General features: G+C 42.7%; 1 protein-coding gene and 1 pseudogene across 8 annotated transcripts in view; both read left to right on the top strand.

Moving 5' to 3' along the window:
- LHFPL2 (LHFPL tetraspan subfamily member 2) overlaps positions 1-21,824 on the top strand; it is a 130,974-nt gene extending 109,150 nt beyond the window's left edge. For 6 of the 8 annotated variants that reach the window (XM_067315729.1, XM_067315724.1, XM_067315728.1 and 3 more), the window contains 2 exons: positions 986-1,767; positions 17,098-17,752. In XM_067315729.1, the coding sequence (XP_067171830.1) occupies positions 1,338-1,767; positions 17,098-17,354 (687 nt within the window). In that variant the 5' untranslated portion in view covers positions 986-1,337 and the 3' untranslated portion in view covers positions 17,355-17,752. Of the gene's footprint in view, positions 1-985; positions 1,768-17,097; positions 17,753-18,753; positions 18,812-18,918; positions 19,164-21,194 lie in introns of those variants that run through there. The other 2 variants (XR_010886887.1, XR_010886888.1) reach the window with 2 other exon arrangements.
- LOC136995424 (uncharacterized) lies at positions 17,405-20,861 on the top strand (annotated as a pseudogene).
- Positions 21,825-22,080: the final 256 nt, after the last annotated feature.

Raw genomic sequence — 22,080 nt, 5'->3', positions numbered from 1 at the left:
AGTCCCAGCCTGCAGAAGGTTATGGAAGGAACAGATTTAGGGGAGTGAAAAATCTTGTAGCTCTCTAGCAACCTCTCTAACTGGAGCTATTGGTGGCTTGGCAGTGATCAGGACATTTTTCTGCAGATTCATATTTACGGTAGTGTAGGGTCACCCTAAGGCTGCCAGTGTCAGCATTAATTCAAGATGAGATGTTACATACCTGCAGGAGGATCACTTTTCTTAAACCCTGGCTTAAAGCTGAACAGAAGTTAAGAATATTATGAAAGACGAGTTCTGCAAAACTGTTTCCAAGCTCTGAAATGATGGGCTGCGTCACCATATAGTTGCTGCGTTCCAGTGGGTGGACTGTACCCAGCTGTAATCCTGTTTGTCTCCTCTTGAGACAGAGGCTAGATCAGCAACGATCAGCAGAAATCTAGTTACGGTAATTCTGGAAAGTGAGTAGAAATGAGGTTCATTCATTGAGCTTTGTGCCCTCGGTGACTGTAGCACGTAAGGACTGTGTCCTGCTTCCTCCCCAAAGGTGGGTACTGTGCCAGCCTTCTCATTAGAGTCCCAGGACCAAAGGCAGGACAGCAATTTAACTGAACTGCACATCTTTAAAACTGCTTAAACATGTACGAACACTTTGCTGGGTAACTGCCATCAACCTTAGTAATTTCAACCAGAGGAAGATGATGTGGGAGTGGTGGTAGAAGTGGGTGGGACCGTTTGGTGTTACTGAGACCTTTCTCACAAAGCGTTTGTCAAACAACTGCAAGTCAGATGGGACAGAGCAGATACTGTAAGTACAGCCAGGCAGCAGGAGAGTAATCGTTCCCTCGAGACGAAGCTGGGAGGTTTCCAGCAGACTCCCTTTGAGCGGCCGTTGTTGGAACCTCTGCGTGTGGCTTTGGATCTGCGCAGGACGTTGGCTTGTTCCTGGGATGTGTAGGGTGCAAATGAATCCTTTTTCTCACTGCTGATATATTCTTTCTTGTAGGTGTGTGATGTCAATCTAGTGGGCAGTCCTTGGGGCCATCCCCGCCAGCCTGGAGCATCATGTGCCAGTATGAATGTTAAGAAAGAAAAGCACACTTCAGAGCTCAGCATCCAGGAGAGAAGAAAGGAGGAACTAAGCAGAGAGAACAAATGACCATACTGCTTGCAAAACTTTGGGCAGTTAACTTTTTCTCCTGAGAAATTTTGTCTTGGCTGTTGTGAGAGAGCTGAAAAAGCAGAGCAGCAGCAGTGATTTTCTTAGAGGGTTTTTTTTCTTTTTTAATTTAATTTTTTCCCCTTGTGCCTGGATTTAAGACTGTCAACTGCACTGATCACAAGCACTGGACATCAATATGTGTCATGTCATTGTAACGTGTCGGTCAATGCTATGGACACTCCTGAGTATTGTTGTGGCTTTTGCAGAGCTCATAGCTTTCATGAGTGCAGACTGGCTCATTGGCAAAGCCAAGCCTTTGAGCTCTGAGGACATGGACAACAGAACAGGAGGGTCACAGGAACCCTACCACCCAACACTGGGCATCTACGGGCGTTGCACCAGGATCTCCCACATGCAGGTTTCTAGACGAGACACGCTTTGTGGTCCTTACGCCGAAAACTTCAGTGAGATTGCCAGTGGGTTCTGGCAGGCTACCGCTATTTTCCTAGCTGTGGGAATCATGATTCTCTGCGCTGTGGCGTTTGTGTCCGTCTTTACTATGTGTGTGCAGAGTATTATGAAGAAAAGTATTTTTAATGTCTGTGGGCTGCTACAAGGGATTGCAGGTATGTATACTTTGAAAGCAACTGAAAAAAAATGGTTTGTGCGTGTGCCATTCAGCTGCAGAAATGTAGAGATTCTGTGCTGTCTACAGACTGACCGCATTAGATGGACCCGAGAGCAATTCTGTATGCTGGTGTTTATTTAAACACAGCTGAAATTTATAGCTACACGGCTTGTAATACATTGACATTGGCAGCAAGATTGCAGCCTGTTGTGTGCCAGAATGAACTGACCAATGTTTCTTTTGTTTGCTGTTCAGTTTTTTTCCTGTTTGAATGTATTTCAGTAACAAGAACTTCTCTCCTTTGTTACCAACAGAGAGCAAAGTTAATACTATTATGAACGCAGTCTGTCTCCCTTCTGCTACTTCAGTAATTTTCTCGTAAACCAAAGGCAGTTCTCTGTGTCTCAGACTTCGTGACTGTGGTGAGGGCAAATACCAGCCCCGGGGATAAGAGCAGCCTGCAGAATCCCACACCCTCTTCTCCCAGGTTTCATGTGAAGTAGCCTCCTTAAGGGCACGAGTGTGACAAGTAATACTTTGTCATAAAACTTTCCTTTAGCCAGTTTATTGTTGAGGTGAGCTCAGTGAGTTTGTTTTTGCTATTCAAATGTTAGTTTTATTCTGCCTGAACAGATGAATTGGTTATAGGTATTTTATGTTTCTGTTTGTGTATTTTACAGAGATTAGGTGACTGCTACATAGATTGAGACTGGAAGATGTTAACTAGAGCAGTTCTCGGTGTTCTCTCTAGTGAGCAGTGGAGAGAACCTGTCCCATATGCAGGTTTTCACATTTTTTACTGTTTGCCTGTGATCGTCTAAAGGAAAAAAGTGATCTTGTGGTATAACTCTGGCAGCCCTCAGAGACCTGTGAGGAAGGAGGGAATGAGCAGGGCCACCTCCTCCTTCCCTCTTCATGGTGCTCTTAAATAGACATTTTCAAATCATAAAATGGTTTCATTAAAACAAACGTTAGAAATTTTAACTTGTTTGTTCCAAACAAGTATCCAGCTTCCCCAGTCCTCACCTGGCAGTGCAGTCAAGCACTGCTCTATTGGCTGTACCCTGACACGAGATGTAATAGTAGAAGTTTAAACCCTAATTAAGCTGGTTGGCTTCATTGGCTTAGTTGAGGACTAAGGTAATCTTATTCTAGATAAATGCAGGGATGTATGCAAATATGTCTATTTATGTTTGTGAGAGAACTTGGGAACTCTGTCAAGGCAGTGCCTACCGCAGCCCTCTGGGGAAAACAGCAATGGCCAGGGATCTGGCCGACACCAGCCACTGAAGCAGCGACCTGGCAGCTCTTGTCGCCTTCTGCTTTATGCAGCTTCAGTATAAAAGTGTTCTGCTTATTTCATGACACCGACAATGTCAGGTTTGTGCTTTTGAGACACAATTAAATCCATAAATGGCTCAAGATGCATCTGTTTAGATGATGGCATATCACTGGCAGAAGAATGTCCTTTAAATAAAAATTACATGTTTTGATGTAACCCCTGCTGGTTTACAGAATTTGCCAGCCCCGGTGTGACAGATGAGCAGCTCGGCCGTGCACATCAGAACTAGTTGTAGGTTTTAGCTCCATGCTTTCTTATCTTACCACTTACTTCAGAAATAATCCAGGAAACCTGGTTTTCAAGAGATGATATTTCATCTTTTCTATTAGAAGTGTATTCGTATAAGAGAGAGGAGTGGTTATCAACATAAACAGATGTTAGGGCATGTCAGACTTGTGTGTCTATTGAAAAGCTAACCATACTTACGGTGCTGGTGCCATTTCAGGATATCTATAAACAGTAAAACATCAAAATTAGCAGGAAATTGATTCCTGTATCTTAGAAAACTGTTCTGGAAACTACTTATTTTTGAGAAGGTATGTGCAAAAACAGTTTTACGTTTTCTAATCAAACCAGTTGTGCTTGCAAAGGTAATCATGGGCTTAAGAACTGAACAATGCTGCAGACAAAACATTTCTCATATGTTGGGGGAGAGATCAGTTCTTTTTTGAGCTGTATTGAGAATGGAAGCCCTTCCCTTCTTATAATTCAGATAGATAGATGACACAGCGCGAAGTTGGGTTATTGAAAGGTCACGTTACTGAAACTGTTGCTCTGAGAAGTATGCCTGCCAATATTTGCAGCCAGGCGTCTTGTGGCTAGCAACTCATTTTCTCAAGATTAATTTTACTGGGTCCACTGCTACTTTTGTGCCAGTAGCATTACAGCATCTGCTTACTTAGTTGAAAGTATTTTCCTTATAACTTACTGCAGCTTTTAATTTCATTTTTCTCAGTTCTTGAGTTTTGGAAAACACTTAAGCAAGTGCTTCCAGAAGGACAGTTGTCCACATGGTTAATCCATGCAAGGTTTATGATATCTAGACTCGTGTCCTGGCCAGAGAACAACTAGATACAGCCCTGCCTGATCGTCTTAAAAACGTTCTTTCAAATGTGACCTTTTTCTTTAACAAATATAGGAAAAGAATTCACAAGTCATTTTGTTCATCAGTGTATATCAGTCCAATATGTTCAAATATGTCAAATATCTCATTTTCAAAGATGAGATGCACCCACAGTAGAGTCATCTACAGAAACTCAGAATTTTGCAGACTTAATCTCATTTAAAATCTCTATATCTTTGCTGTGGAGATTTAATACAATTAAAAACATACAGCCAGTTAATTTATTCCTGGAATTCATCATGAGAAAGCAATAACAGGCACCGGATATATCATTTCTGTCTAGCAGCATTGGTTGTGACCTGGCTGATGCCTAAGGTGAAATTACAGAATACAAAGCTGCATCTCTTCTGTTATGGCATTTGTCCAACGCCTGCCCTTGGACAAACGTGCGAACTCTCATTTAGGTCAATGGGAGGGAGCCACACACATATCTGGTCCACAGGGTTTTGTTTGTTGCAGAAAGTTGGGAATACAAAGCTATAAAAGAAGAAAATATGGCTCTGTTTAAAATCCTGAAATTCCTTTGTAGTGGAGCAGGACTTTTACCACTTGTTTTTAGACAGCAGCATCTTTTGTTCTGCATATGTAGAAATGGTAATCAGCGGTCATGATTTTGGGAATGTTTGAGGATTGTTTCATCTACAAAAGAATCTTTTCTTTGCAATAGAGGGTGCAAAGAAAGGAGCCATATAATTAAATAGATAATTGCTACCTAGCAGCCAGAAGTCCAGGCATACATTCATTTGAATGTCTTTTTAGGGCAAGTATTCTATTTTTACAGCCTATGGATCATTTGAAATACAGAGGCTAGGAGAGGCAGTGTACTATTATGTAATAGTTGATAAGAACTAATTCAAAGTAAATTTTCACAGTAATCATTTAGGAAGTAAATGATTGGTGATCCGTTATTGACATACTGTAGTACAAGTACATGGTAATCACATAGAGTGTTCACAAGCCTTGTTTGGTCTTTGGTACTTTGCTGTGCCCAGTTATATGATCTAAATGTGTCCCTGTCCTAGAAGAGCCGTACCATCCCAGGGTCCTGTATGCAGCGTCTGGTCATAGTTCCCATGTTCACCCCTTCTCATGGTTAAAAATATGATTTTGTTGATGGGGGGGAGCTTAGGACAGAGTTTAGGACAACTTCAGCCTCTGACACAATTTCATATATGAAATTAGTCATAAAAACTTGTCTTGGCTTTTTGGAGCCTCCGAAGACGGCTGCTGCCAGTGCTGTGGTTGGCAGAGCAGGCGCCTTCTTAGTGATGGGCCACCAGCGGAGCCGATGGTCGGGGCCGCCAGACTCACGCGCAGGTGAGCTGCAACCTGCCAGCAACACCCCCCACTGCAAGTCACAAGGCAGAAACTAAATTAGCAGCACGTATGTTATCTCAACTTTGAAACTTCAACAGGCCAGTGTATCTCATTTCGGGGACCTGTGCCGTGTACTGGAAAAGGCTTTAGAAAGGGCAGAGGGGAGGTTTGTTAGGCTGCTGAGAAGGGAGGCTGCTCTGGGAATTTAGTTTCCATTTCTCCCGCTTTGCTGTGCTGGAACAAGGCTGTGTTACCAGGCAGGTTTACCAGTCTGGGCTGAAGTAGCTCCTGTTCCCTAAAGTCTTTTCAGAGTGTTGATAGCTTCATCTGGGAGACCTCTTTTGGGTTATCTCCCCCTCACACCATTTTCTGTCTTCACAATCCACTTTCCTATAGTTCAAAGAGGGTTTTACTAAAGAATTTTCTGACAGAAGCATGTCAAGGTCACAGCCACCTTCGGAAGCTCCTACATTCAGGCAAAAAGTAAAGAAGTGCTCCAGAGAAACTAGCCTGAGACAGGCCTGATCAAACTGCGAACCCGGTTTGCCAGAACTGCTGTCAGCCTCTTCCCCCTTGCTCTCTCTTGCAAGGCCTCTGCATCTCATCTTCTGCCACACGAATGGCTGAAAGCGCCTGGTGTGGCCAAACGCAGCCGCCTTGTGTTACAAGACAAAAAGCACACCTGGACACGCCACGGTTGCACATGTTCGTCAGGTTTGTGCAACTGCAAATCACGTTGCCTCTGTGGTGAGGCCAGCTGCATGTCTGTCACATGCTGCGGGATGTCTGCGTTTGTTTGTGAGAAGCGTGACTGCATCTGCAGTCCTGTTCCTTAGCACTCTGACTGTACGGCTGGGACGTGGGCAGTCATGCCTTTAACGGGTGCATGTTTAGTCATATGGGGCAGAGGTTTGTCTTGAAAGGCTGCTAGAAGCGGCCCGGCAGAGCAAGGTTCCCTCCACCGTTCCTCAGGTCGTCTCTCCCATGACCAGATGACACCTGGCAGGTTTGGGGCCCCTGGTTCGGAGCAGTTTCTCCTGTGGGATCTGAGCTCTCCTTGAACATTGCCAGGGAGATGACTGAGCTTCTTCCCACATGAAACCTTTTCAGGGCCAGACTTCAGTATTCTCTTCTCATCACCGAGTGCTGAGGTTTCCTTAATGTTTCACCCTATTTTCTTCCTTTCCAGTGTTTCCTCTTGTACTTCTGCTTTTTCTACAAGGCGGGTTTCCCCTGGCACTTGTCCCGTTCAGTCCCAAACAGTGCAGTCTCTTTCCTCAATACTCTCCCTTTTCAGCTATCCACACAAGTTCTCCTCTGTTCACTCCTCTGTCCTTTCTATGCCCTCTTTTCTCTTTGTGTATTGCTATTCATGCCTTCCCCTGTTTCCCTTGCTGTGGTCACTTGGGGTCTTCTTTGATCTGGAGCCAATGCAATACCTGGGCAATAGTTCAGTTAAAGGAGTGCATTTTTACCCTCAAATGCAAGGAAACCTCTTTACAGTTTTCTAAAATATAGGGATGAAACTCCGTTTGAATTCAGCTGTGTCTATAGCAGTGTATTTGTGCTGCTGGAAGGGTTTGTTTTACATCTCTTGCACTAAGAAATAGTTTAGTGTGTTATATTTATTAGTCGTTGGGAGTTTGGGTGATTAGGAAGGTAATGGAAACTACCTGAAGGTGAAAGAGCGATCTGGGATTGCTCATGGGGGTGTATGAAGTAGACTGCAGATGCATTGAGGCCGGGGAGGGCGCTGGGGGGCCGGGTAATTCCTGGGGAATATGGAGGAGGAGGTGCAACCGAGGGCTTCTGGCTGCTGGGGTGGGTGGTGGGAACTGGGAGCTGCTGAGGAAGCCAGGGAGGAAACAGGAGCTTAGCCAGAAATTGCTGCTGAGAGGGAAGAAAAAGCAAAAGGAGAGTGAGCTACCGACACTTGCTGTGGAGGCTCCCTGGGGCTGCTGGAGCTCGCTGACGCTGAGAGCGCGAGCTGAAGGTCACTGCTCGTCACACAGTAGCTCAGCGTCCGCAGAAGCCGTAGGGAGCAGCACCCCTTGTCAGAGACAGGGGCGAGCTGGTGAGCTAGCGAGCAGGGAAGGAAACGCCTGGCGAGCTCCTGGTGCTGCCCGCCAGCTGTCGGAGGCCCTTGCTAGACGGCAGAGCCTGTCGCAACGCCTGGGCAGGAGGAGAGCAGGGGGAGAGCACTCCTGCCCTCCAAGGCAAGGAAGCTTCTTGTTTGTCTTTCTAAAATGTAGAACGTGCATTTTTCAAAAAGCATATTTCCTCTTGGATTCAGCTTGGGATTTTTCTTTTCTGATGCCAGAATTGTGAATTCTTGGGGTGGGGAAAAAAGAAGGGTAAGGGGAGGGATTTATAATGGAAATCCTGACAGCCTGAAGTACTTTGGCTGTCTGAACAGGGTGGTATAGTGTGTCCTGTAATCTATATGGCCAAATGCCAGCACAGCATCTAATACACACTTGGCTGCGAAAGTTCATGCTAAGGGGACTGTTGTGTTGGAACAAGAGGGAGTATGCCAGGGAAGGAAAGTGAGTTCCAGTGCTAAATTGCTATTGAGCCTGAGGGACGGTATTAGTGCCCTTAAAGAAATAAAGTGAAGATTCCAGTGTTTGGTCACACCTGCCGGTCACTTCCTCTCGGACGCTACCAAGAGGGGCAAGTATGGATCAGTAGACACCCAGTGGATTGTAAATGTTCAGGTTTTCACTGACAAGTTTGGCAGTTGACGTCACAGCAACCATAAATCTCTAATCAAATGGAGTTATGAGTGGTCTCTCACACTGCCTCTTGAGCAATGCTTTACTGTGGCACGTACGCATACAATGGTCTATTACTTCTGCCAGTGTAGGCTAAGAGAGATATTGAGAAGTTCATAATTATCCCTCTTCTTGTTAATTTAAGGTAAAAGGATGCTGGCTGCCCCTCTGAGGAGAGGAGAAAAAATAACAGCAGAGTAATGGGGCTCTCTTTTGGTTGGATTTTGTTTCCAGGTCTCAGAGCCAAGACTGATGCTGCTGTTATCAATAGGTTGCAAACACTGTAGGAAAATATTTAAATTCAACAAAAGCTGTGTTTTCACTCAAACACAGCAAAAAAGATTGAAACAGCTCTTTCAACCCCTGGGACTAACTGATGGTTAGCTGCTCTGTTCAATGCACGCCGTGGGTTGTTAAAGGAAATAAGGTGGGTTTGAGCTGTACTTCCTTCCCCAGCACTGGCAATCTGCACTGCGCTGCCACATCGGCAGGGTGAGACCCGTGTCCACCTTCGCCTTTTCCTCCTCTCCAGCCCTTAGCTCTTGGTAGCTCCTTGTGCACCACGCGAGCCCTGTGGCCTCGGTGAAGCAAGGCAAGGGAGATCTCTTTTCAGACTGGATCAGTTCAGAGTAAATGCGGCTTAGTGAAGAGTTGTCCCAGAGCCCTTTTGCCTCTGTTTAAACTGAGGCAGGTTGTTGCTTTGTCCCTCTTCGTGCAGAGCAGTGCCTGTGAGCTGCTGTCTTCTTTTTGCAGCTGATTCATCGTAACTGATTCATGGTTTTGAGGGCACTGGCAGTGACCAGTTGGACAGCAGTGAGAAAGGCTATGGCAAGTGTTGTGAAACGGGCTTGGTCTTTCCCTTGGCTTCTTTCATGGTCGGTATAATTGACATGGCCTGGTATTTCCTTTCCTAACTAAGGAGCATCCTGAAGTTACCATCCACAGTTCAGTTACTCATTTAGCAGCTTCAAACCTCTTATTGGGCCAACTTAAATTAAAAACACTCGATGCTTCCTTGGCTTTTGAGGTAAGATGTGGGCGGTGAACGGCCTTGGTGGTCAGGCCGGAGCGGTGGCGCTGCCTGCACGGTGGTTTGCAGCAGTGCCTGTCGCCTCACGAGGGCCGGCAGGGAGAGGCGGCATGCGCAGCCCTGGCGCCCACCAGCCACCAGGCTGAGCAGGTCGCTTTGCAACGTGCTCCAGCAGCTCTGCTGTGGCAGGAGAATGTAACATTTATGTGCTTGGCACCTCAGAAAGGTGCTCTAGATTGAGCAGAAAGTCAAAACTAGTGACAGAGGGTTGGCACAAGTAAGCTGAGATGTGCTCTCCAGCGCCCTGTATGTGCGCAGTCTTTAGTTACTCTGCATTGCTGAAAACTCGTAAACATTTGGCTTTTCATGTATACAGTTCTTGATCTTTACTTAATTGCAGGGTTAGTGTCTGCCTTACAAGAGCCCTTGTGAAGTGCAGTGAAATCCCTCCACATCCCCATTTACTTGCTGAGCCAGCAAAGGGGTGGGAATGTTATTTCAAGGTTTGAAATTGGTCTTTTTTTTGGTTCTCCACATTTCTTCTCCTCCCTCCCAACTAATGGGGACACTTACTGTGTATATACATTTTGTTAAAAGCTAATGGGGAATTTGCACTCTGTTCTCCCAGAACAGAAGTCTGCAGGCTCACACTTTGCTAAAGAGAAGTCAGAGCAATAAGATTATACCAATATTAAAAACAACCAAAAAACAAACCAAAAAAAAACACCACACAGGAATCCTCCATATGCCAGAGCAACCCATGTCAAGGTTTATAACCTGACTTATTTTTGGCTTCTTCAGGGGGTATACTTGATAGCCATAGTAGGCACCGTATCCCATCAGTAGCCTTCCCTTCTACCTCCCTGTCACACAGGTCCCCTGTCCTGTTTTCCCATCCCTATTTCCAACACCTTTATATCAGTAATGTCATCAGAAGTATTATGTTTACATATGTTTGGTTATGAACAAGCATCTCTGATCTGCTTAGTAAATGGGGAAGTATCCCTGAGAAAATGGCTTAGTTAATTTACTGTTTATAAGAATAGGGGTCTTTTTGTTTTCCTCAATTTGAAGAAGGCAATAGTTAAGGAAAGGATTTTTCTTCTGATAATTGCTTCCCCTTATATGACCTCAAGACAACTTTAAAAGGCTTTGGAAAAAAATCTATGCAGGTTTTGAGAGAGATCACCTGGTTATTCTCCTGCCCTCAGCTCAGGGTATGCCAGCACGTAGAAATCTGCGTATGGTTGCGCTCTCCTCCAGTGCCTGGATGGGTCTGGGTCTTGCCTCTTCTCATCCCTGCTGCTTGGGTAGATTCCAGTTTCTCAGCACATTGCCCATTGGCAACCTTCTCTGCCCTCAACAGCAGTGTTTGTTTCCAAATGATCCCAAATCCCCTCTGCTTATGTGAACCAGAATTAAGTGTAATGTCAGGCTAGGCTTTTTTAATCATTGATTTTTTTATTGTGAATTTTTCTCCTGTTTGTTTTGAAGTGGTTCTGAGTGGGCCAGAGGCTGGCTCCGGAGGCACTCAGGCTTCCTGAGTCTCCCCCTCTCCTTGTGCAAATACCTTCCTGCCTCTGGTCAGCTGGCAGTGTTTAATACGGCATAACAGCAGCTGCACAGGAGATGTCAGAACTAAATAGCATGCCTTCACTCATCCAAACAAACATCTGCGTAACTCCTTTCTTAAGGGCTGTTTCCAAGGATAAGATGAGAAAGCTTTTACTCAGCTCTGACCCCCAGCACTGACCAGCACATAATGTGACATACAAATGCCCACAGTGATAGAGCAGTTTGTTGGTTTTCCACGGTGTTGGCCTGGCAACACTACTGCAGTGTATCGAAAGCAGGAGGAACATCCTTGCTACCATTCCAGACCGTTAGAAGGGGAAACTTGGTGCACAAATACAAAAAAAAATTCTCTTACATAAAAAGCATTACTGAACTGTCTTCAGAAACTTCGTCTAACAGCAATGCATTCTGCTATATTCATATCGATATTTTGCAGTATGCTACTTTTTTTTTTTGCTTTAGTGTTTCAGGAGAAAGGAGTTGCTTTTACATCACTCAAATACAATAAAGCTAATGTTTAATAGGCTGTCTATGTTGTAGTGAGGAAGTATATTTTAGCCTAATAATCTAAATAAATTGGCCTTTTCTATTTCTTAAGGCTTCTTTTTAAAAGCAATTAATTGGGGACTGATAGTGAAATGTTACATGGAAAAATATTCTCCAGTGAAACATGGGAAAATGTTCTCTGCCAACAGACTAATATCAAACAGTTGTAGATGAGTTCCCTGGATAAAAAATGCATTTAAATAATTTTCTGCTCTTGTTCATAGGCAGGTGGCTGTATTGCATAGTGTTCTTGCAGACCTCTGTTTTATGGCATCCTCAGAGGAAAGGTGACTCAGAGCTAGCAACAACTAACTAGAAGGAAAAATAATTACCAAAAATTATCATAGCGATTAAGAAGGAGTAACAAGAGTATGTGTACAGCACAAGCTGCACCCAGAGCCGTGCAGCTGTGCTAAGATGGGTTAGATCTAGAACAGAGCTACCAGAGCTACCAGAGACTGTAGAGGAGCACAGTGGAAAACAGCCTCCCATAACGTCTTCAGAATGACTGTTCCTCCCACAGACACCAACAATTCCACAGGTTGATTGGGTGTGAATTAAAACTTTCATTTACTGTAAGTTAGCAAGAGGACCTGAAAGGATTCCTTGGTGAAAACTTCTCTTCAGATAGAGCACCAGACCTTTGGTCTCTGTTCTTTCTCTTGAAGAAGACTGGCTGCTGTTCAAATACACTGGGATGGGAGCAAAAACTGATTTATTAAGAAAAAGAAATCATTATCATTAATATTTGCTTCCCAGCTGCCAGATGCGTCTTCTAGCAAACCGTTGACAGGAGATAATGGTTGCTTTATTAGATTATGCTGACATAAAATTAAACAACACAGAAATGAACTTTGTACTTCTATGACTAACAAAAGCCTAAATGCTTTAATCTTAACGTACAGCATTAAATGGTTTAGAAGCGGCATAATGCAGATAAAATACAGAATTAATATTTAATGAGTTAAGTTGAAGAATAGCTGAGTCAAATTCAAGAAATCTGAGGATTATAATAGTTAATCTTTCTAGAGAGAGCAACTTCTTACACGCTAATCAATAGGTTGTGGTAGGAACTAGTCGTGTGTTCCTGTGCACTGGGATTATAAGTGAATGCCAAGGGTCAGCCAGCACCTTGGCCCCCATTGCCGGCCGCTCTGAGGTGCAGCTGCTGAGCTGCGATCTGACGTTCACGAGCGAGACACTTGGGCCGGGCTCCACACAGCCCCTCCAGTGCCCTCCTCCACCACCCGCCTGGTGACTCTGCAGAAGACCAAACCACACGTGCACATGCTGCCTTGTGCTCTCCACAAACAACTGAAAACTCATGTGTCCTCCTTCAACATTTTTCTTAAGACTGTCTTGTTGCAATGGCTATAAAAGAAAAACTTAGTAACAGCTGAGCTATGGGTGTGATGAAACTATTGCCAGTTTGCTGGCCAGGGTTATCGCACTAGGTCCTTGCATGCTGCCTTTCTGTGGGGCTTGTCTGAAAAGGAGCTTCTCAGCTGTTGGGGGCAGAAACCGTGAGCAGAGCTGCCAGGCTCTGCAACAATACAAATAAATCACAAAAATGAGAGAGACACAGGCAGGCAAGCTCCAGGGAGCAAGCAGTGGCCACAGAAAGGCAGGGATATAGGCAATTAAGTGAGAAGTTCTCATAAACAAGCAGGGATGCAGGTGTCCTGGCCAGGCTGCCCATGGGGGCTGGTATGAGGAATCGTTGTTGAGAATTTACCATGTTGCTCTCCCTTGTGGATGGTCTGACCACACGCTAGCCTGTAACTGGTTTTTGCTCAGCTGCGGCTGCTTGCATTTGTCATAGATGTAGCTGAAGACTATGGTGTTAGGCATAGAAACACCCCCATGGCTTCCCCGTGTTGCTTGGGATGGTTGTGCACTGTGACTTGGGTTAAAGGAGAAGGAACCGAGAGACTGTGGAGATGCTCACATTGCAGTTAACCATTGCACCCGGAAAAGCAGCCCTTGAATTTTCCAAGGCGTGTCACAACGCCTCCTGTGCTTGCTACCCTGATATGTCTTTTCTTGTTCTTTCCACATGGGCATTTTCCCTTCCTTTCCCTCTCCTACACAGAAGTTGTTTTTTTGTGGTCTGGCTCACGAGAGCCAGAGCAGGGGTATGGCAGCTGCTGAAGCATTGCCCTGTAGGGCAGAGCTGATTGATTGGGCCCAGTAAGATCCTAAAATTTTCCACCTGCCACCTGTGTAGAAGCATTTACATGACTTCTTAGAAGTGTTGGTGTGACAGACATGGACACTATCAAGCTTAATATAATTAACAGGCAGCTGCTTCTCCCAGTCTCTGGGTTTCTGCTCTGGCTACGAGCAGTTGGGCAGTTAGTTAAGTGCTTTTGATTGCTGGCTTCTGCCTCAGCCCATGATTTGCTCTGTTGTTGGGTGGTAAAGAAGGACTCTGCTGTTTTGTTTAAACAGCAGGAGTCACTGAGCTGAGCTTGCTAGCCTGTCACTGTCTCCTACAGCTACTAGGAAGCAGCAGGCAAAGCTCCTTGTGCTTTTTTGTTTTGTTTTGTTTTTAATTCTTGAACACCCTTTTTGGGCAGTCTCCTCAGCAAGGGAGATTCAAGAAGGGCCCCCGAGCCCTGCCCAGCTCAGCCACATGCCAGGCCCCGCAGCCCCGAGCTAAGGGGTGACCGTGTGAGCGGGAGCTGTGCCACTCCACTTGCTGCTGTTCAGCATGAAATCCAAGGAGTGCCATTTTGGTTGTGCATATGTGGAATTGGGTTAATTGAATAATCTTTATTAACTTTTCCGAACAAATAGAAAGCAGGTATTGCTGAAATTAGTAATGATGGTAAATATTAGTGATGATAGCAAGAAGAGGTGAAGCTCCTGAGAAGCTTTGTGTCTGCACTGAAATGGAGTATAAGGTAGGTTTGGTGGGGAAAAACACATTAATTTTTTATTATGTTAGACCAGTATAAAATTAACAAAGTTAGGAGGGGGGGAAAAAAAAACACAGGAGAAAAACTGACCATATTCACAGGCCATAGTTAAGACTTCCCCAAATTTTCTTTTCAACCGTGAGGAAAATAGCTGTAGTTTATCAAATTTTGGTGTGTATTCACTATTTTTCCAGAAATTTTCTGTACTCTTAAAGACCATTTAAATTCAGTAAAGTCTGGCTGTAGATAGATACACCTGACAGCAGCACTGCAACTTTGGGCGGGGGGTGGGGGGAGGGGCTGAATTTTGGGGTAAGAGTCTCTCAGCTTGGCAGACATGTGCCAAGAAACAGGAGTTTTCAGGAGTTGTTCAATGCTGTATTTTTGATAAAAAGAGATGGATGTAACCTCTCAGTCCTGTTTGTGGCTCAGCCATAAGCCAAGTTTGCAGCATCGCTGGCTGCTGTAGTGTTGGGGTGGTAAACCTGAAAAACTTCCTGGGCAGCAGCAGTCACAGTGGTGTTTCAGGGCAGCGTTGTTAATTCAGTGATGGTGATTTTAATTACCAAAGGGCTTGTGATCATTAAGAGAAAATGGCAGTTGGAACATATTAATGCACAGTCAGAAAAATACATTGTTTAGTCGTGCTGGTTACACTGCCCAGGAAGCTAGTGATGAATAGAGGAGAGGAACCGCTGGTGTTTAGTCTGAGATGGCTGCTGGGCTCACCAGGATGAAAGCACGGCTTATCCAGGTCTGTCCAAGATAAAGCAATACTTTATACTTAATGTAGTTTAGCCATTCAGACAGGAAACACTGCATAAAATTTGTCATCAGTTCATAAATGTAAACAGTGATGAAATCCCTTCACAGAGAACAGATGTCATTCTCTGATGGATTTTGCTGCCCCAAAGAATGACATTTAGTTCATTCATGCACATGTTAGTCTGTCATCATCAGAAAAATGCTGGAGGAGGGACTTTCTTTTGTGACACATCTGGCACTTACAGACAATCTTAGACAGCTGGGGGATGTTTTTGCATTTTGTGGATGTTAACCAGTTAAGTTAGGACCAATCTTTTGTTCTTAGTGAGGAAATCTTATTGCATCCAGCTGAATTTCTTTCAACTATTAAGGAAATCTAATGTACTGCAGAACATACCACTCTCACTGAAATCACAAAGATGGGAACAAGTCTCTACAGCTCTTCCTAGTAATCTCTTAGTTTAAGGAAGAAACAAAGACTGCTTTTGATTTTATTACTTAGTAGAAATTTCAGGATTGGATGAAATCTAGGAATGAACGAGTGCCACATGTAAAAAGCACAACTTCTGGCCCACTTTCAGATTATAAAACCAGCTATCTTTTATAGTTACCAGCTATCTATCTTCTTCACATGGGGGTTGAATAAAGGACTTTATGGTGCAGAACAAACAAATCAGGTAATATTTAAAGGATCTGGAAGGCTGTATTCATTTTCTTGATAAATTAGTTGTGTTTAAGCAAAAATTATTCTGCATAATTCTTCTTGCTCTTCTAAGTAAAGTTTTAAAGAAACCAATGAAAAGCAGATTTTTGATACCTATGTGCAGTCCTGATGTTTAGCTACCTGCCTTGTAGGAAGATCTTTTTTCAAGTCATTGTGATTTTTAGCAAGGCTCATATGAGAGCATTGTAGCCACCAGCATATTAGGTATTTTGGTTAAATCTCTCATAGTGACATTTTCATTTTGGTACATAGACAAATTACATGTACAGGCACTCTAACGGGACTCTTCCATTTCCTTAATGAAAGCCTTCATGGCTTAGACAGAGATAAGTGCTCACAGAAGAGACACCTAGCAGTGAGACAGCAACAATCGGGTGGGCAACTAGTCTGAGCTTTCTCCTGCCTGCCTAGGCGCAGCAGGGTGCTCAAGCAGCTTAGTGAGACGAGGAGTTGAGGTTTCTGCTCCTGCCTCACTAAAAAGCACTTTCCTTCACAAGTTCTGCAGCAGTGGAGCAGCTGTTGAGAGGATCCCAGCGTTATCTGTGCACTGCCTGGGGACACTTAACCCCATTAGTGGCTGATTCCAGAATCCCTTCATTCTGGAAGTAGCTTATCAAACTTGCTGTATGATTTTTCTACTATGTCCTGACTGACGTGGACAAATAAGCAGATGCACTGTGAGATTTTTTTTTCCAGGCAAGAAAATCAATCTAGGAAAAATCTGAAGGAAAAAGTAAAAATGTTTACAATGAATGATTAAATAAAGCTGAATGTGGGTTAGCTAAATGAGGACTCAAAAGTGGATGCAAACATTCATAAGTATTTGAAAAGTGCAAGTGTAAACAGTAGGTAGAGATATGCAAATGTTTTGCAATCAGTGTATACCTAGCTAGCAATAATGCATAGAAACAAAGGATGTGCAATGAATACAAGGATTAAAATTGAGAACAAAGTTTTATGTGAAACATAAACCTTTCACAAGAAAAATGGTAGTATAGTGCAAAGTTTAGATAGACACTGCATGGTGTATACTAGGGAACGATCAGTAAAGGGTGGCTGGATTAGGAAGAATCTTCTTTCCCCAGTTTTATTATGTGGAGGGGACCTGTTATGAGTGAGTAGTGATCACTATAACCATTACTAAATGCATTGCATTTGGTGTTGAACTGATTGTTTGGTGTTAAACTGTCTTCTTTTGTTTTTATTTTTAGGCCTCTTCCTTATCTTAGGCTTGATACTTTACCCTGCAGGTTGGGGATGCCAGAAAGCAATAAGCTATTGTGGACATTATGCTTCTGCTTACAAACTAGGAGACTGCTCGTTAGGCTGGGCTTTCTACACAGCTATTGGTGGCACTGTTCTGACATTCATCTGTGCAGTCTTCTCGGCACAAGCTGAAATTGCCACATCCAGTGACAAAGTACAAGAAGAAATAGAAGAAGGGAAAAACCTCATCTGCCTCCTCTAACTACGGTGGGAAAAATACCAGTGCCTGGATCTTAATCTGCTGTCCAGTGACTTGATAAGCAGATTCACATACCTGTTTCCACCACCTGTGTGATTGAGCCCCATGCATTCCAGCCCTGAACTACTGAAACAGTCTTTCTTCCTTGCTGGGCAATGAGGAGCAGAGAAAGGATCCCAAGAAAATAGAATGTAAACACTTGGGAATTTTTTAGTTTCATTATATTATCAGGACTAAGTGGAATATATTAATCAGATGGGGGGGGGATGAGGAAACATTTGTATATAGCAGGAATCTTGTTATATAACTGACAAATTCTGATTGATCCCATTGCCTTACCCACCTTGGTCACTCTGAAGAATTTGGATTTAAAATAATAAAAGCCAGCATATTTTTCTTATACAAAAAAGGAGAAGCCTATTTTAATTAGGTTTTGTTTCCAAGGGCTATCCTCACCTGTGAATATTTCACCATCACCTGCTTTGGTACCGTACTTTTCATTGAGGTGCTTTTTGATACTGAACTTCCTTAAAGTACAGTGCCTTCTTGAATAATAAGTATATAATGAAGAGAGAAAAGTTGACATGATGCAGTTTATACCTACCTTTAAGGAGGAGTTGAAGTTGAATCCCTGCCATATTTCTTTGTCTTGAACCTTACAATGCAAAATATGTGCCACTTGTTACTTAGCAGGTAAAATATTTTGGTTTCATTGAATAGGCAGAGAAGTTGTTGTTAGACTGCCTTACACCTGTGTCTGATAAAAACTAGTAGAATTATTCTTTTAGCACACATTGGGCAAAATATTTATACAGCAATTGTGCCTTTATTAGAAACTCCTGGAATCCCAGGCAGATAACTCCACAGCACAGCTGGGCATTATCTTATGAATGCCAACAGTGTGGGCTGGACTTCAGCCTCCTCTACAAATGTAGATCACATGTTGGACTTTAACAGTATTATTCTTTCTCTTGCTAGTGAAACCTCATTCCTAGTCTACAGACCGATATGTCTAATGTCCCAGAGCCAGCTGAGTGTTTAATACATTTACATCTTTCAGGAAGCCATGCCAAATTCTAAATGGCTGGGAAGATCTTATCCCGTTTTTTTAACCACATGTAGTATGGACCGTTTTCCAACTAAATCAGCAGAAATAAAACAGAGCTGGCCACAACGACATTCCTTTTTCAAAGGCAAGCAGTTGCATTACTTGTGGTGTCTCATCATTTACTAGAACTACTTCTGAAAACAAATTTAAAAGGTATTAATAAAAGGAATGATGCAACTGTGGTATAGAAGCACAGGGGAGAATTCATCTGACAAGTAATTCTAATGAAATGTTAAGTGCATTTTAGATTATTCTTCTTAGTTGTCAGTAACATTTAACCCTACCCGATGACAGTGTTGCCTCTCCATCTGGTCACTGCATAATATGGAACATGTATTCTGGTTTATGCATGGTAAGTCTGTTAATATGTGCCATAGCTATTTATAGATATTAAAATTGTTGTTATCATACAGGTAGATAGCTCACGTCTATCTACTTCTCTGTTCCCCCACCCCCAAGTTATTCATGATACAAGACTTGTTCAGCAGTCGCTGCTGCAAGCTGAGGGCTGGGCTTGAGCCTGTGCACACACAAGCCGCCACTGCCCCACTGATGGCTGCTATGTGCGTGGATGCTGCCTCCGCCGGTGCTGCTCCCAGCCCGCGCACGCCCAGGCGCTCTCACGCCTGCTGCCAGAGGGATGCGTAGATGGTCTGTGAGCCGCTATTCAAAACCTAAGGTCAACCTCTGGTGATATTAAAAAGGTATTGTTTTAATCTCTTCTTGTATTAACCAGTTTCTCTAGCCCACTTTCACCGTATTCTAGATTTTAAAATGGGTAATTCACTTTTCTTTCAAATTTTTAATTTAGAAAAAAAAAAACACCCCAAAGTTGTGGTCTGGACCCAATTATGCCAAACAGCTGCACAAAGCCAGAGTTATTTTAACAAACCAAAGCCACTAGCACAAAGTGGTGTCTGGGGGGAAAAACAAATAAATAAATAAATCACAGCCAGCATATCCTATCCATACTTGCGTTTTACTTACTGTTTTTTTTCATATACACAGAAACATACCTTTGGAAGGACATGCTGTTATTGTAAAGTTACATTGGTCATACATTAAGCCCAGTGCAGCTGCACGGGGACTGGACGCACCCTTGCGGCGTTGCTCCGGAGCCCCCTGCTGGAGCGCGCGGCCGCGGCCTGGCACGCCTTCGCCCGCGTGCCCACGCACTCGCATTGGAAAAAGCGGCTAGGAAGAGTAAGAGTAGCATGAAACTGGGTGAAAATTAATCGCCAATTAGATTTATTCTTTTAGCTTTTCTTAGGTGGGTAGCAATCCAATGTCAACGTTGCCACTGCCAACAAATTTTGACACTATATTAGTGTGACAAATGCTGCTTTGGCTTGACCACTTGATTAGTCAGAATAAAGTCAGTTTTTCCAGAAAGTATAGAGCGAATATACTGCTTTCGCTTAAACAATGAACAACTTTATATATATATATATATATATATTTTTATATATATATATATATATAATGAGCTGACCTCTGCTATGATCTCCAGAGAGCTTAAAAATTTTAATATTGGAGTTTTTAAGTACAAAGGAAATATTTTCAGTGGAATATTTTGCTTTTGTTTGCATTCCTAACCAAGAGGAACCAGCTTTTCTGCTTGTTGCTGGTGTACTATCACAGCTTGCTCTGCAACAGCATAATCAACCAACTTGCAAGAATATCCATGCTCATCACCTAGCACAGTTAGAAGACAGGCTGGGAAGAAATGCAGAAACAAATCAGAATTTCTTTTCTCAGGGTTCTGTTTTTCTAGCAAGTGATAAGATGATATATATATATTTTGCAGATTTTTATGGATGAGGTTTTCAGGTGTTTGGTGCACTCATTTAATCTGACATCTGTTCAAAGTTTTCCTGAAATTCACCTCAGCAGTAGCTTTCAAAGATGTTTTGCAAAAAAAAAAAAAAAGGGAAGAAAGAAAACTACATCAGCTTAAAGCTAATTTAATTAATGTCATGATGGGGCTGTGGAGTGTAACTGCTTCTTAATGTACATGCACTGCATAGGATCTAGAAAAATTTGCTGTGGATTCTTTAAAACCTGTGTGCCAATTAGTTCAGTTTTAACTTTGACTTTTTTTGTGGTATTGAAGAAGTCTTCAAACATCTGTGGTTTGATCTCCTCTGTAAACTTATATTCTGTAAAGTGCCATAGACCTTTTTTTTTTTTAAGTGTAGCATATTTAAATATATATATATATATATAAAAATATATAAATACACAAACTTGTGTGAGATGTGCAATAACAGGATTTTTTTTGGTAGTTTTTGTTTTTAAACAAGATATTTGATAAAGAGACTTCCCAGGGAAGGAGTGGCTGGAGTTTTGGTGATGTGGACAAATTAAGCATAGAATAATGCAATAGAATCACTGGTTTAGAAGACGAATGCAACAACAGTGACAGTAGCTTAAAGATTTAACTAAACATCTCCTCTAGACTAATTTGAAATGCTCCTATCTATGTAATACAGACAATTCAAATGTGAAGCTGTATCCATCTTTGGCAATTTACAATCTAAAAGCTGAAAAGGCTCAGCAATGTTTCTTCATGTGCTTTATAGTAACGCGGCACTGCAAAAAAACATTGCCACCGAGCTATTTCTGGATAGTCTCCATCATCTCTGTATCTGTTTTACTCAATAAAATTAACATTCTCTGGATTCTGAGATTTTTCAGCTAAATCATTTCAATTTTGCATTATTATCCCACATCAGAATATCTCACTTCCTAGTGGTAAAGGGAGAATTCAGGTTTTCCTTGGAAGCAGTGGGCACTGAAGCCTCCTACCACAAGGAACCATCGTGGAAAGGACAGAGCCCAAGAAAAGTAGAGCGCAGCAGCAACGTGTACACCACAGCCACTCTGTGTAAAAGGAGCGGCTGCGGCAATCCAGCTGGACTAGATTTTGAGCCATGGTTTATTTGTGGTACTGCTGTTGTGTTCTTGAGTCACCACTATGTACATTTGTTAGCATGAATGATGTACCTAATGTTTTTTAATCAAAATTTCAATTAAAATGTGAGTTTGCAAACTTTAACAGAAGTCTGACTACCTTAATTCAAATATATTAGGTATGTTGAGCCTGAGCAAGGTGTTTACATTGTAGCATTATAGCATTTGGGAGCCCAGTGATTTTTGTTAGTCTGTTAGCTTTGCAACTGAGTTTAACAATTATTGCCACTTATTGATCGAAGTGTGTTATCATCTGAAATTGTAGCTATGCCTTCTACAATACAGTTGTTTTAAAAAAGACTTTCTCATTAAATATACATCTGACTCAAATGCTTTTCATTTTTAAATGAAGCACTGCAGCTCCTTTCTCATGAAAAGGCTACAGAAAGTTTTAAAACAAAAATTGCTTGATCACACAAACTTTTGAAATGGTATTTGTCACAGAACGTGTATTATTTTTCACCTACAACTTGAAAAACACTAGAGTGGTTAGATATTTTTTTTCTAAGCAAATCTATGGCAGAATGAGGAGCAGGGCTTTTAGTAGTTTAAAAAAGAAGTCAGGATGTCTGTCTTGTCTGATATGTTAACTCACTAAGGTTCACATCTACTAATTTTATTAATTCTATTAGTTTTACATATAATTAA

The sequence above is a fragment of the Apteryx mantelli genome, chromosome Z, assembly GCF_036417845.1.
Source record: "Apteryx mantelli isolate bAptMan1 chromosome Z, bAptMan1.hap1, whole genome shotgun sequence".
Taxonomy (NCBI): domain Eukaryota; kingdom Metazoa; phylum Chordata; class Aves; order Apterygiformes; family Apterygidae; genus Apteryx; species Apteryx mantelli.
Note: the sequence above shows the minus strand (reverse complement) of the source record. Positions and strands in the feature narration are given on the sequence as shown.